The sequence below is a fragment of the Suricata suricatta genome, chromosome 17 (genome assembly GCF_006229205.1).
Source record: "Suricata suricatta isolate VVHF042 chromosome 17, meerkat_22Aug2017_6uvM2_HiC, whole genome shotgun sequence".
Taxonomy (NCBI): domain Eukaryota; kingdom Metazoa; phylum Chordata; class Mammalia; order Carnivora; family Herpestidae; genus Suricata; species Suricata suricatta.
This window is the reverse complement of record NC_043716.1, coordinates 23,089,902-23,105,020: the sequence shown is the minus strand read 5'-3', so window position 1 is coordinate 23,105,020 and position 15,119 is coordinate 23,089,902. Positions and strand designations below refer to the sequence as shown.

At 40.4% G+C, this 15,119-nt stretch overlaps 1 protein-coding gene across 2 annotated transcripts in view; it reads left to right on the top strand.

Moving 5' to 3' along the window:
* The window catches only part of AATF (apoptosis antagonizing transcription factor), a 98,148-nt gene that overhangs the window by 1,703 nt on the left and 81,326 nt on the right, over nt 1-15,119 (top strand). For both annotated transcript variants that reach the window (XR_003904547.1, XM_029928070.1), the window contains exons 3-4: nt 2,722-3,156; nt 3,608-3,745. Coding sequence is in view for 1 of the 2 variants with exons in the window: in XM_029928070.1 (XP_029783930.1) it covers nt 2,722-3,156; nt 3,608-3,745 (573 nt within the window). In the remaining variant the exon portion in view is untranslated. The remainder of the gene's footprint in view (nt 1-2,721; nt 3,157-3,607; nt 3,746-15,119) is intronic.

Genomic DNA, 15,119 nt, shown 5'->3' with positions numbered 1-15,119 from the left:
GAGAGACCATGGATTTGGCATTAGAAAGGACCTTAAGGTACTTAATTTCAGTTCATAAGGATTCTAAGGCTCAGAGCTATTAAGTTTCTATAATCCTTATGTTTAGGTTAATGGTTCACCCTAAAATGGAGAGAAAGGGCAATAGATATTGGATAGGGCCATGCTTTGAGTCTGATGAGCATGTTTACTCCTATGGATTTTGACCCTTTTCTTTTGGTTTTTCAAGTCTTGCATTGAGTCACTGTATAATACTAGTTTGTGAAACTCATGTTTTTGCCATTGTAAAAATAATATAATTCTTCTCTCTCCCCTGCAAGGGCCTTAGGAGGTTGTGAGGACATGAGCTTATAGTTTTATTTTTTATTATTTCTTTTTATGAAATTTAAAAAATGTAATCTCTACATCCAACATGACTCTTGAACTCTCAACCCCAAGATCAAGAGTTGCATGCTGCTCTAACTGAGCCAGACAGGTGCCCCATCAGCTTATAATTTTAAAGCATTAGCATTTTAAGTGTCTCAGTGGAAGAAGGGGCTGGATATGGTGGTTACTGAGTGGATGCCCTTTCCCCCCCTTAGAGAGGTTAGAGGTGCCAGGTTGAGAGTGCACAGATGATATAAAAGAAACTATCATTCAGGTCATGAGATCCATGATTAGTTGGATAATGGATAATTATCCATTATAGTTCTGGGGGCTCATTTCACATTCTTTGCCTGGAGACTGATAAAGGGACCGATTGTGAAACAAATATTATGATACTTACTGGGCTTCACCATGTGTCAGGCATTGTGGTAACTCTTTAAGTTCAAAGAGATTAGAACACAGTCTTCAAAAGATGTTGTTAGTGTTACCATTACATGTATCATCTCATTTGATACTCTCAATATTTATGAAGTTGCTAGTATCTATCCCTTCTATTTATATTATAACTTTACTTATTTCTGGTGGGAGCACAAGAGGGGAGGGGCAGAAAGAGAGAGAGAGAGAGAGAGAGAGAGAGAGAGAGGAAGACACAGAATCTGATGCAGCCTCCAGACTCAGAGCTGTCAGCACAGAGCCAGACGCAGGGCTTGAACTCACAAACCATGAGATCATGACCTGAGCTGAAAGTTGGATGCTTAACTGACTGAGCCACCCAGGCACCCTGTATCCCCATTTTAAAGGTAAGGAAATTGAGGGACAGATTGGTTATATAACTTGCTCAAGGTCATAGAGTTGGTAAGCCAAAGAGCCAGGACTCACATGAGGCCAACTGACTCCAAGATCTATACTCTTTTTTCTTTTTTCCAAGATCTATATTCTTAACTGCCACTCTGTGAATATTCCTTAATCTGAGAAATGGTATACATTTAAAGAACTTAAAGGATTAATTTCTTTTTTTAATTTCCTTTTTTAAATGTTTAATTTTTGAGAGCGAGACAGAGCGAGTGGGGAAGTGGCAGAGAGAGAGGCAAGACACAGAATCTGAAGTAGGCTCCAGACTGAGCTGTCAGTATAGAGCCAGCCATGGGTCTCAAACTCACTGACTGCGAGATCATGACCTGAGTCCAAATCAGACACTTAACTGACTGAGCCACTCAGGCGCCTCAGAACTTAAAGGATTAATTTCTCTTCATTGTTTTTGCACTTCATTTTTGTATTTATATTTTGACAGCCCTCTCCATGTCTTGAGTTTATATATACTTTTAAAAAGTACTGAAGACCTATTACATCAGCTATTACTTATGCTTATTCAATAAAATTATAGTATTTCCTGTACGTGAAGCTTTTCCTCACCCGTTTAGGCATGTTAGATGGATCCTTTTCCATACACTGTGTACTAATGGCACTATAATTTTAAATTTTTATTTAAATTCCATTCACTTAAGTGATGAATCACTAAATTCTATTCCTGAAATAATCATTACACAATATATTAACTAACGTGGATTAAAGTAAAATAAAATAAAATATACACTGAAAAAAATTTTTAAATAAAAAATAAAATCCATTTAGTTAATATATAGTGTGATATTAGTTTCAGGTATAGTATTTGTGACTCGACGCTTATCACACCCAGTGCTCATCACCAGTACACTCCTCAATCCCCATCACCTGCTTTACCCATCCCCTCACCCGCCTCCAATACCCTGTGTACGGATGACACTGTAATAGTAGTGATGGGAATATTGGCATGCGTGTCTACCACTCTCAGGCTGTGAATCTCTCCCCACAGATGTTAGGTTGTACTTGTCATTCCTTAACTTTTATCTATACCTGGCTGATAATAGGTGCTTAATAATAAGTAATAAATAGGGTACACTGGTGTGATAGAGATTGTACATTTGGGGTAGTTAATGAAAGATTATATTTCAGATACAGGTATGGGGAAATTGTTAATTCCCTTATTTGAAATCTTACCATTCTTCAAGGTCCAGACCTTCCCCCACAGTTACAATTTCTCCCTCCTCTGAGTTGTCAAAACTTTGTCAGTTGTTTATATTTGATGGAACTGTCTTTCCCACTAGAACCTTCATTAGGATAGGACTGTGTTTCGTTCATCTTTGCTTCTCCCTTAGCCTTTTAAAGGTAGTAGATGTATAGTATATATTTGAATCAAGTGCAGCAGTACATTTATTTTTTTGATGGATGCTGTAGTCATTTATTTGAAATGAAAAATGTGGCCTAATGTTTGTCTCAAAGTAACATCTGTCTTTTCTCCTTCTTTCTTCTCTTGTTCAGACAAGGAAATAATATCTGATGAGGATGAGTCTGGAGATGGAGATGCAGAGGGGCTGGGTCTGGAGGGATCTGATGAGGATGCTATGAGTGCTGCCGAGGAAGAGGAGTGTGCCGATGACAGGGACAGTAGTCCGGCCAGGGAGAAGAGGAGCAGAAGCCAGTCTGGGAGAGCACCAGGTTTTAGTGTCCCGAGCATCAGTGACTTTGAAAAATTCACCGAGGGAATGGATGACCTTGGAACCAGTGAGGAGGAAGAAGATGAAGAGGAGGAGAGTGGCATGGAAGAAGGGGACGGGGAGGAAGACTCCACAAGTGAGGGAGAGGAAGACAGGCCTGAAGACAGGAACAGTGAAGATGACGGAGTGGTGATGACCTTCTCCAGTGTCCAAGTTTCCGAGGAAGTGGAGAAGGGAAGAGCTGTGAAGAACCAGATAGGTTTGTACATGGTTTGCTGGTGGCTTATTTTTCAGGGGGTCTGCATTTGATATCCTATTTGTTTTTTTGTTTGTTTTGGCTCTTCATTTTCTCCTATGTCCTTCCAATGAGTTTGTGACATGCCCCACGTACCTCGAGGCCTAACACCCCATTCTTCTATGCTTACCCAGCCCTTCCTACACTGAGCTGCTTAGCTGGGTCTGTTCTGGTACTTCGGCAGCTGTGGAATACTGAGGGGAAAACCGTTTTCTCCTCGCTTTGGGCTTTAGCATACCCTCTCTCTTGTAACAAATATTCGCTTCCAAGATACTGAATTTATTTTCTGTAATGGAGAATATTTTCATGGAATGAAGCTGTGATAAAGTGGTGCTTTGTAGAGACTGGTGTGTCTTCTTGTCTCCCCCCCCCCCCCATTGTAACAAATGGTATCCTTTTTTTTTTTTCCCCTCAGCTCTGTGGGACCAGCTCTTGGAAGGAAGGATCAAGCTACAAAAAGCTCTGTTGACTACCAATCAGCTTCCTCAACCAGATGTTTTCCCTATTTTCAAAGACAAAGGTGGCCCAGAATTTGCCAGCGCCCTAAAAAATAGTAAGAATACTTCTGCCATATGGGGGTACTTGAGAACCTCTGGGGTACGTTGGAATAGCTGGGACTGTATTTGCAGCACTACAGAGTTGAAGAAGAGAAGATTTGGTTTTAGTGATAATATAGTACACAGTCGTTTTTTAACCTTTTTTTTTTAAATTTTTTTAATGTCTTTATTTTATTTTGAGAGACAGAGCAGAGAGTGAGCAGGGGATGGGCAGAGAGAGAGGGAGACGCAGAATCTGAGCAGGCTCCAGGCTCTGAGCTGACGGCACAGAGCCTGACGTGGGGCTCGAACCCACACACTGTGGGATCATGACCTGAGCCGAAGTCGGACGCTTAACCGACTGAGCCACCCAGGTGCCCCTAACCTTTTTTAAAAGTTATTTTTAGAGAGAGAGCAAGCGAGCAAGTGAGCACTTGGGTACACAAGTGGGAGAGGGGCAGAGAGAAGAGGAGGGGCAGAGAGAGGATCCCAAGCAGGCTCCACGCAGTCAGTGCAGAGCCCATGTTGGGGTTCTATCTCATGAACTGGTCTCCTGGTTTGTGAGAGCTTTACCTGAGCTGAAATCAAGAGTTGGATGCTTAACCAACTGAGCCACCCAGGCGCCCCTACCTGCTTGTTTTTAAAGTGAACTCTGTGCCACACATGGGGCTCAAGCTCATGACCCCAAGATCAAGAGTTGCACGTTCTACCGACTGAGCCGGCCAGGCTCCCCAGAATACCTGCTTTAATTAGGAATTGTTTCCAAGGGTCCAGCCTTTAGACTTTATACCCTGCCGTACTTGAAGTTAGGAACCCTGCAAATATTTGAGAATGATCTTTTATATCCCCTCCCTCAGCTTTTCCCTCTTCCTCCGTTAAGTAAAAGATAGGTTGTCAGTTTTCTAAATTTTTGAGCGTTTTGGATCACTTTACTGCTATTTTATTTTTCTCTGTGGTTTTTTTTTTTTTTTGAAGTAAACTCTTTGCCAAACATGGGATTCAAACTCATGACCCCAAGATCAAGAAGTACATGCTCTGCTCACTAAGCCAGCCAGGAGCCCCATTTCTCTACTATTTTTAATGCTTTGATACCCTAATTCCTAGTATGCTTTGTGGTAAGTGTTAGGTTAAATGTTTGGTGAAGAGGGGCGCCTGGGTGGCTCAGTCAATTAAGTGTCCGACTTTGGCTCAGGTCACAATCTCATGGTTTGTGGGTGTGAGCCCTGCGTTGGGCTTTGTGCTGACAACTACCTCAGAGCCTGGAGCCTGCCTTTGGATTCTGTGTCTCCCTCTTTCTCTGACCTTCCCCTGCTCACACTCTCTCTCAAAAAAAAAAAAGACCTGTAAATGTTTGGTGAGGAGACCTTTCCCATTTTGTAACTTACTACTCTTCTTGCTTGAGCCTTCCCCCCCACTTTTTTAAATTCATCTTAACATCTTTATTAAAATATTGATATTTTAAGGGTTAGTCAGTATCAGGTGGACATATTCTTATTCTTGGGTACAATTTAACTACTTTAATATTATTTAACTTTTATTTTGCAGCTATTATGATTTTTTTTAATGTTTGTTTAGTTTTGAGAGAGAGTGTGTGCAAGTGGAGGAAGGATGGGACCGGGTGAGGAGACAGAGGATCCAAAGTGGGCTCTGCACTGACAGCAAGGAGCCCAATGTGGGGCTCAAACTCACGAACTGTGAGATCATGACCGAGCTGAAGTTGGGCACTTAACTGATCAAGCCACCAGGCACCCCTGCAACTATTCTGATCTTCTTAATCTGCCTTTTTTTGTATTTAACCAATTGCCTGTTTGCCTCAATGGTGACTTCCAGTTAATGTGATAGATGTCTGTTAATCTGACAGGGTGGGTTGCAGTGGAGGAGGGAGAAGAAAGGAATGTTTGTTTGGTGTCACATATTCTAAGATAGGAGAGAAGAGTATTCTAATACTAGCATTTCTGCACATCTGAAGGGTGGCTAATTTTTGTTTTTAAGATTTTATGTTTTAAATCATATCTAAACCCAAGGTAGGGCTCAAAACTCATGATCCCAAAATCAAGAGTTGCATGCTCTATGGACTAAGCCTGCCAGGCGCCTCAGGGTGGCAATTTTTTGTTTGTTTTCAATCCTCTTATGACAGTATGACATTATATGTTGTGTACCTCCCTGTGTTGGGAAGCATTTGAAGAAACATTTTTGGGCTACGTTACTTTGGATGCACCGTAACTGTGCTATCTAGCTGGTGTGGAACACAGGCTGAATTTGTACTGACCCCAGAACAGGCACTGGAACTTACTGTCTTTAATTAAATCTCCTGTCAGTTTGCTTGGCCTTATAGGAGTTAACGTTAGACCGCCTCGGTTTAGAGTCCATCTCAGCAATGGATCAACTGTGGCCTTGGAGAGGTTCCTTAACTTCATGGTAAAATGGCGATGGTTTGGTTGTGAGGACTAATGGACATGCTCAGTGTAAACATTAGCACAGTGTCTGGCACATTGCACCCCGCAACTGTTAGGTGTGGGTATTTTTCTGCTGAAAGAGGCGTTTGGTAATCATTAGCCACGTGAATGATGGTCATCAGTTTAATAACCATCCCCACTGTCTTCAGTGGTTTTTGACTTTTTATTAGTATTCAGACCCCCTGTGTAACTTACGCATTCGGTCTGGAAAGTGTAGTGTTACATTCTTCTTTAATGCTTATAATTCAGCCTTCTCATGACTGTACACAGAAGGAGAGCCAGAGATGTCCTCGTCCCCAGACCCCACTACTGCCTCCTTGAGGCATTCAACTTTTCCTTGAAATATTTTCCTTCGGCTTTGGTGACACTACGAATGCTGTTTGGGTTCTCTTGCCTTTCTGATTTCTTCTCACCTCAGACTCTTGTTTCATCTGTTTCATCGTGTGCAGGAACCTGTTCTCAGGTTGGGTTTTCTTGATCTGTTCTTGCCGTGGCACTGCTGTTCACTCGTACGGTCCTGATGGTAGCCTGTAACGCAGCAGATTCCAGCCACGGTCAGCTCCTGACCAGCATGCCGTTCTTCCTCAGTGCCCTCAACTCTGCTTTTCTGAGACTAAACAAGTATCTCCTTCCTTCCCCAACACACACACGTCGTCCCCAGTCACCTCGGTGTTACGTGTTGGTAGTTATAACTCTTGAAGTGTTAGATCGTTTCAAAGACATCTTTTGATATTTTCGTAGTTGCTCAAGTGGTAAGTCATAAAGTAACCTTAGCAAAATTAAGGGATTTTTCTGTGGGCAAACCTGTTTCTCTGAAGAGGTTACCTTTTCCTGTTTTTTTTTTTTTTTTTTAACAAGTTCTACAGTATTAGGAGGCAGGTCTTTTATGTTGGTGGCAGCAGTATATGAGGAAGAAAGCAAGTTACTTAAGGAAACCTCAGCATGAGCTGTTTAAATATTATCATTATGAAATATATCAAATTTGGACAAAAACATGGAGAACTGTACAGTGAACCCAAATGCTGTTACAAGCTAAGCAATCATCAGTTCCTGGACAATCTTATTTCATCTGTAGACTAACTCTCCCCCTACTTCTGGATTAGTTTGAAGCAAATACTAGATATTCTATCATTTTATCAGTAAATCAGCATGTATCTCTAAAAAGGTTTTTAAGAAAAAATCACAATACTGTTATTTCACTTAAAAACATTAACAGTGATTTTGTAATAAGCCTAACTGATTTTAATGAATGGGAGAATTGAGAGAGCTTTCCTGTAACAGGCGCACTCTGTGATCTTATCCGGAGTTTGTTCTATCACTTTAAATGAAGTGATTAAAGGAAAACCAAACTTCAGCCATAATAAGTTGACCTTTTAGTGAAATGCATGTTATTAATGTATTTAATGAGATGCATTACAAACTGCAGTGAGCGCCATGTTTCATTACAGGTCTAAGATGCAATATCATTAAAGACCTTTAATAGAAACAATGGTTGACATTTTGCTATTTCCCATAAGCAAAAAATATCTAAGAACATAGCATCATGTAATATAAATATAGAGGAAGTGTTGAAGTTCTTTACTTGCCTATGAGTATAGAAACAAATTCCACTACTAATAAATTACATTGTATCTGCACTCCCCCATCTTCACCCTCTCCTCGCTCTGTGGCCCTTTCCCCAGCCCTTCAATATTTTGACCTGAATAGACTAAAATGTTTACTATTAATTTGACTAAAGCACTAGTAGACACCTTAGGAATACCTTTTTAAATTTTGAGTAAGTCATGGGCATTCACGGAGTCTTTATAGATAATGTTTCTGTTCTAAGTTTTATTTTTAAAGTAGGCAGTAGATTCACAGGGCTCAGAGTGCCAAAGATGCCAATGGCTGCCTAGAGAAAATTTTCTTTCTTGTGCCATCCAGGGACTGCCGCCCAGTTCCCTATCCCACAGGCAACTAAGATTATCATTGCAACTCCCCACACCTCTTAAAATTACTTAGTTGCCTTAAGTGACAAATGCATGAACATCTATTTCTGTGTTCTCTCAGTGAACCCTTATGGGTCCATGGCAGAGTTTTCACAAATGATATGTAGAATCCTGAAACATTCTTCATCACTTGGGATAAGTTTAAGTATAGCTTAGGACAAAGGTACTTGCAAGTGTCCCCTAAGGTAGCATTGTGTAGGATCAAGGACCCTTGTTACTGTAGACTTCATCCAGCAAAAATGAGATAAATTGGGTCTTTTTGCTTCAGCCGATGGCTCATTTTTTAAAATATCTTTATTGTTTCAATTATAAAATTATGTCATGCTTACTTCAGAAAATCAGAAAATACAAAAGAATAAAAAAGAAAATAAGGATTACCTGTAATCCAATTGCCCAGCGGTAACCACAGTTGTCATTTTGATGAATAACCTTTCAAACCTTTTTCTATGCTTATATACACATACTCACACACATGTGCTCCCTTAAAAAAAAACAACAAAGGAATCTTATAAATATGTACTATTTTGTAAGCTTATTTTTTTTCTACTTAATGTATCATTTCATGTCAGTATATTTAGATGTACATCAGCATTTTCAGTGGCTACAGAATATTCCATTTTATAGATTTACTGCAATTTATTTAACCAGTCTGTATTGATGGATGCTTAGGTTTATTCTAGTTTTTCACTTCCGTAAAGCATGCTTTGATAAACATCCTTGTACATACATATTTGCGCAGTTTGTCTAAAAATAGCCCTTCCAATAGGAATATAATATAAGCCACATATGTAATTTAAACTTTTTTAGTAACTGCAGTAAGAAAAAGTCTAAGAAAACAGGTAAAATTAGCTTGTAATGTATTTTATGTAACCCTGTATATCAAAACTATTTTAACATGCGGTCGATATACAGATATTAATGAGGTATTTCATGTATCCTTTTTCATGTTAAATCTCTGCAGTCCAGAGTGTAGTCTGCACTAGGGCTCACCCCGGTTTGGACTAAGCACATCTGGAGCGCTCAGTGGCCACATGGGGCTAGTGGTGCTGTATTGGACAGCACAGACCTATATTCCCTGGAAATGCAATTGCTGGGGCAAAGGGATTGTGCTTTTGTTTTTTTAAGGCTTTCAGAATATATTGCCAAAGTGGCCCTTAGAAGAATTGTAACCATTGAAATCCTCATCTCTGACTGTTGTTTTCCTACTCTCCTGCCACCACAGAGCATTATTGATCTCTTATTTTTCGTAAGCTGTAGGTGGGAAGTGAAGGCAATCATTTCTTGATAAACTTCTGCTTGATATTTATGTAATAATACCTGTTGATATAGCATTGAAATATATGCTATGTTTTGTTTATTTACTAGAGAATTGAGTTTTATGTAGGACGATTTTTAGACCCTATTGGCTAGTACTTAATTTGTCCAACCTGGCTAATTAGGCATTTATATTATGTAGAGAGTGAGATTGGATTACGGAGAAAGCGCTTTTCCAAAGTGAGCAAGTGGTGGGACTTGGAAGAGAGTATCAGAGTCCTAGGCGGTGATCCCACCTACCCTGGAGAGAGGAGCCCAAGGTGGATTCCTGATCTGTGCGAACAGCTGAAACCAGTCTAGTCAGCACTGTGTTTTATTGCTTTGGGTTTCTTAGGAATTAGGGTTGTCTTTGGCCACGGGAGCAGGGAGCAACCCTGACTTGTAGTAGCTGGTAATAGCAGCGGTTCCCTAACAGGAGTACTCAACCTGCTGTATTCACAGGGAAGCTGTACGCGTCACTGTTTGTGGGAGCCTCCTTATATGCACATTTAATGAGCCCACTTTTTTTTTTAAGTTTTTATTTATTTATTTACTTAGCACCAGCAGGGGAGAGACAGATAGAGGGGGACAGAGGAACTGAAGCAGGCCCTGTGCTGACAGCAGACAGCCCAATGTGGGGTTCGAACTCATGAACGGTGAGATCATGACCTGAGCAGAAGTCAGATGCTTAACCCACTGAGCCACCCCGGCGCTGCTGATGAACCCACTTTTAACTGTAGGTGTCTGGCCAAAAAAGAAGAGGGAGAGAGAAACAGCTTAAATAGTGCCAGAAGTTCTGCAGGTCATTGTATCCAGCGAGCCAGTGCCCCCGGGTAGGGCTGAACCTCTCCAGTGAGCTTCTTGTCAGACAGACTGAATCTGCTTTTTAAACCTACCGCATGCAGTCTCTGTACAGCATCTTCCCTAAATGTAATCATCTGCATTTAATTGCTGATAAAGCTGTGCCCCCTAGGGTTTGGGGGGAGGCAGGGCCTGTGCCGAACTTGCCGAGAGACAGTACAGTGTTGAACTTTATGAACAATTTTAGAGATTTTCAAGTAGTTTTATCTGAACTTGGTTTTTGCTTTACGCTCAGACTTGAGAACCTAACCACTGCCTAAGATGCTACTCTCCTTTATTATTGTCTTAAAGCATATGCTTAAATCATTTTATTAATATACAGTCATAAGTGAGTAGAACAGAAGCATTCAGAAAGATAGCAGTGGCTCTTTGCCTTCCATTTAGTCTCATTCTCTTGTTGTTTTGCTTCTATAATTTTAGGTAGCCTATTTATATCTCTGTTTCTTGCTTCATTTATTCTCTGGTATGAAAGATGAGAAAGCCACCAACAGGTTAAGAGGACTGAAAATTGACCATTTCTTTTAGCAACACGGTGGTCTGCTGTGACCTTGGTGAGCAGTCTTGGTGGAGTGGGAGGGATACAGGCTTGGCAGGAATGGGTTTGCATGAGGATGGGAAAAAGGGATCTGAGATAGTGGGCATAGACAACTCTTTCTAGGGATGTGGCTTTAAAAGGGAGCAGAGAAATGGGATGTTAGGCGGAGAAGGATGTGGAGTCAAGAAAGAAGGGTTCTGTTTGTTTTGAGACAGGGGAAGTACCAGCGTGTTTTTATGTTGATAAGAGTGATCCATCTGCTGTGGCAGTGCCCTTGAGTAGGTTAAGTGGAGATGGGACTAGTGCACGGGAGGGGTGGCCTTCGATAGTAGTGTGGACAGTTTAACTGTAGTGACAAGTGGGGAGGTAGTGTATAAATAGACACCGATAGGTAGGAGTCTGAAAATTCTCTTTTGATTGTTCTATTTTCTTCGAAATAGAAACCAAGGTCATAAATTGTGAATGAGGAATAGGGGATGAGATGGCAGAAATTGGGAGGAAAATGTATGAAACGGTCATTCCATCTTCTTTGCACCGCAGTTTTACAGTCTACCCTGCAACTACAGCCAGGAGCCCTGTGCTTCATCCGTGTGTTGAGCCAGGAGTTGAAAAACACCAATAATCTGCATTTACAGTGTTATTACCATGCAAATAAGGTATAATAGCAGGGCAGGGAAAAAGTAGAGACTTACACTTTTTTCCTGTGTGTTCAGAGTCACGGTTCCTGGCCACTCAAAGGGCAGTGTTCTTAGTGTAGTTCAAGTTCCCAGTTCAAGTAGATCTTTTATAATAAACCTGCTTAAAACCATGCTGCTGCTACTTATTAATAAGCTGCTTAAAACCATGCTGCATTTCATTCACATTCAGACTTTTAATTTATTACATCGTGTTCCCCTTAGGTCTCTAATCCTCACTCCCTGTAACCCCCCAACCCTGTAGCTCAGTTTCTTTTCAGTCTTTTCCCCCCAAACTTTCAATCTGTGCCATCTCTTCTCTTGTGTCTTCCCAGTTTGAACTGGTTGTTGTTTCCCGGGTCTAGTGCACAGTTGTACTCCTGGGTTTTTTTTTTTTTCTTTGCTCTTCTTGGATGAAGCTATTTTGGGACTCTCTTGTCTTCCTTTATTTCAGTTTACTTTGTCAAAAAATGTATGGGGAGTAAATTATTTGAGTTCTTAGAGATTTAAAAAACACTCTGCCCTCATTCTTCATTGCTGTATTCTTAATTGATTAGGCATAAATTTCTAGGTCGAAAATGACTTTCCGTCACAGTTCTGAAGTACTGCTCTGTATTAGTTTGCCATTGCTGCCGCAGCAAATCACCACAAGCTTGGTGGCTTCAAACAGCACGCAATTATTTATTTATTTACTCTCTTACAGTTCTGAGGTGACAAGTCCTAACACCTAAAACCTCATCAGCAGGGCTGTGATCCTTCTGGAGGCTTCAGCGGAGAATGTTTCTTTGCAATTTCCAGCTTCTAGAAGCTGCCCACATTCCTTGGCTCATGGCTCTGCTCCATCTTTAAAACCAGTGGTAACATTCCTCTAACCTCTCTTTGTGACTCTGACTCTACTACCTTTCTCTGATAAGGCCTTCGTGACCCCATTGGGCCCACCTGGCTAATTTAGGATACTCTTCCCATCTCAGACCCTTATTCACATCTGCAAAGGCCTTTTGCCGTATCAGGTAACATATTCATGGGTTCTGGGGATTAAGATGTGAACCTCTTTGGGGGACCATTCAGCTTGCCACATGGTCTCTTATTTTCTGTCATCGGAGTATTGTTGATGAGGGGGTGGATGCTGCTCTGAGTTTCATTCCTTTGTGACTTGTTTTGCTCTCTGGAAATATTTGGGATCTTTCTTTTACTTTTGGTTTTCTGAAATTGCCTGAAGAGATGTCTAGGTATGGATCCTTTTTTATTCGTTGTGCTGTGTACTTCTTGGGCCCTGTTAGGCTGAACACTGGGGTCCTTCAGTTTGGGGGAAATTTCTTCTAATATTTCTTTGAGAATTTTCTTCCTTTCATTTTCTCTGCTCTCTTTTAGATACTAAATCTGGGTTGTGTCTTTTATATGTTTCTTCTCTAGCATTTCCCATCTTTTTGTGATTTTCTGTGTCTGTTCTAAAAGATTTTGAGTTTGATTCTCAGTTCTTTTGTGTGTGCATGTGTGATCATATTTTAATCTGTAAGAGGCCTTTTTTTCTGAATGTTCCTTTTCTATATAATCAGTATACTTAAGAGTATATTTTATATATTAAAATTTTTTTGTTTTTGTTATATATTTAGCTTAGTTCCTAGAATTGTTCCTGTCACCACCAGCTTTTCTGTTTACCTTGGACTTTTTCCTCTTTAACAATTTTTTTAAATGATTTATGTATGATTTTTTTAAAGTAATCTCTGCACCCATTGTGGAGCTTGAACTCATGACCCCGATATCAAGAATCTAATGCTTGGAGCACCTGGGCGGCTTAGTTGGTTGCACTTCTGGCTTTGGCTCAGTTCATGCTCTTGTAGTTCGTGAGTTCAAGCCTCCCATCCATTTCACTGCTGTCAGCAGAGAGTCATTTTAGATCCTCTGTCCCCCTCTCTCTATTCCTTCTCTGCTTGCACGCAGGCATGCACACACATGGTCTCTCTCAAAAATAAACAAACATTAAAAAAAAAAAAAAGAGCCTCCTGTTTTTTCTACAACCAACTGAGCCAGCCAGGCATCTCTTTCTTTTTTATTTTTATTTTTATCTTTCTTATTTTAGAGAGAGCATATGAGCAGGGGCAAGGGACAGAGGGAGGGAGAAACTTAAGCAGGCTTCTATAATCCTGGGATCATGACTTGAGCTAAAATCCAGAGTCACATATTCAACCAACCCGCTGCTCACCCCATTTAAAAAATTTTTTACCTCTTTCTTCTTTTAAATTTTTGCACAGTTTTTATATGTATGTATATAATTTAAAGAGTCAAATAATTTTATAAAGCATGATATGAAAGGCAATTTTAACTGCCTGTGGACCACCCCTCCCTTGCCAGGACCTACTATCCCAAGCAACAATTCTGGTTTTAATTATTTTGTTGTATCTTTTTGGAATCCATAGATATCTGTTCATATCTCTAATTAACATGTTTTGTTTTTACTTGATTTTTCAGTTTTAGGCATTGGTGCATCATTATGAAAATGAGGACTTAGCTTTTGTTCTTACTACACTCCTAGATAGTTTCTATCCCTTTGTGGCTGTATATTGTAATTTGGTTAGATCAATAGTCAGTATTTACATTATTATGTCTGTGTAAACACTGTTCACAGCACAGCCATGTAATATATATACTATGATTATTTGTCTGTTCCCACACATCATTTTGTCTTTTAGAGTTAATAATTATTACATTTTTGTTTGTATTGACTTCTCTGCAGTTATTCAAGCTCAAACTTTTCTCAGTTGTCTAAATCTCCCCTCCAGATATTCAGTTGTGTCAGAAATTCTGCCAGTTTATCTTTCTGAAGACGTCTCTCCCAGAGCGTTTTGACCTGTTCTCACCTGGACTGTTCACCTTCCCTGGTGCCCAGCTATCATGCTGGCATCTCCCTTTATCACCCTGGGGCCTACCTTAGTTTTTCACTGCTTGCTTATTTATTTATTTATTTTTTATGTTTGTTTATTTTTGAGAGCAAGAGAGACAGAGTGTGGGGGGGGGCCAGGGGGGAGCAGAGAGCGAGCGAGACACAGAATCTGAAGCAGGCTTCAGGCTCCGAGGTGTCAGCACAGAGACTGACATGGGGCTCAAACGCATGGACTGTGAGTTCATGACTGAGCCGAAGTCGGATGTTTAACTGACTGAGCCATCCAGGCGCCTCTAGCTTCTCACTTCTGTGCAGCTCCTCTTTCAGGATTTTTCTTGTTTATTTCCTTATTTTTGTGAAGTACATCCTCTGGTAGTTTGCTGAGAACTGATGCAGGAGAGGTAAACTATTTAGGTATTGATTGACGATATCTTTATTCTGTCATCACAATTCACTGATTATCTATAGAATTCTATAAAATATTCCATTGCCTTCCACTCTCTAAAGTTGCTCTTGATAAGTCAGAAGCCATTCTGATTCCTGATCTTACTGTTTCTTTCTCCCCTTTTGGAACTGTTGAATTCTCTTTGTCCACAGAATTCTGGAATTTCATAGTGCTGCACCTTGGTGTAGGTCTGCTTTATCCAGTATGTGGAATACTCACAGAGCCTTTTCTATCTGGATATTCATCTTACAGTCCTGG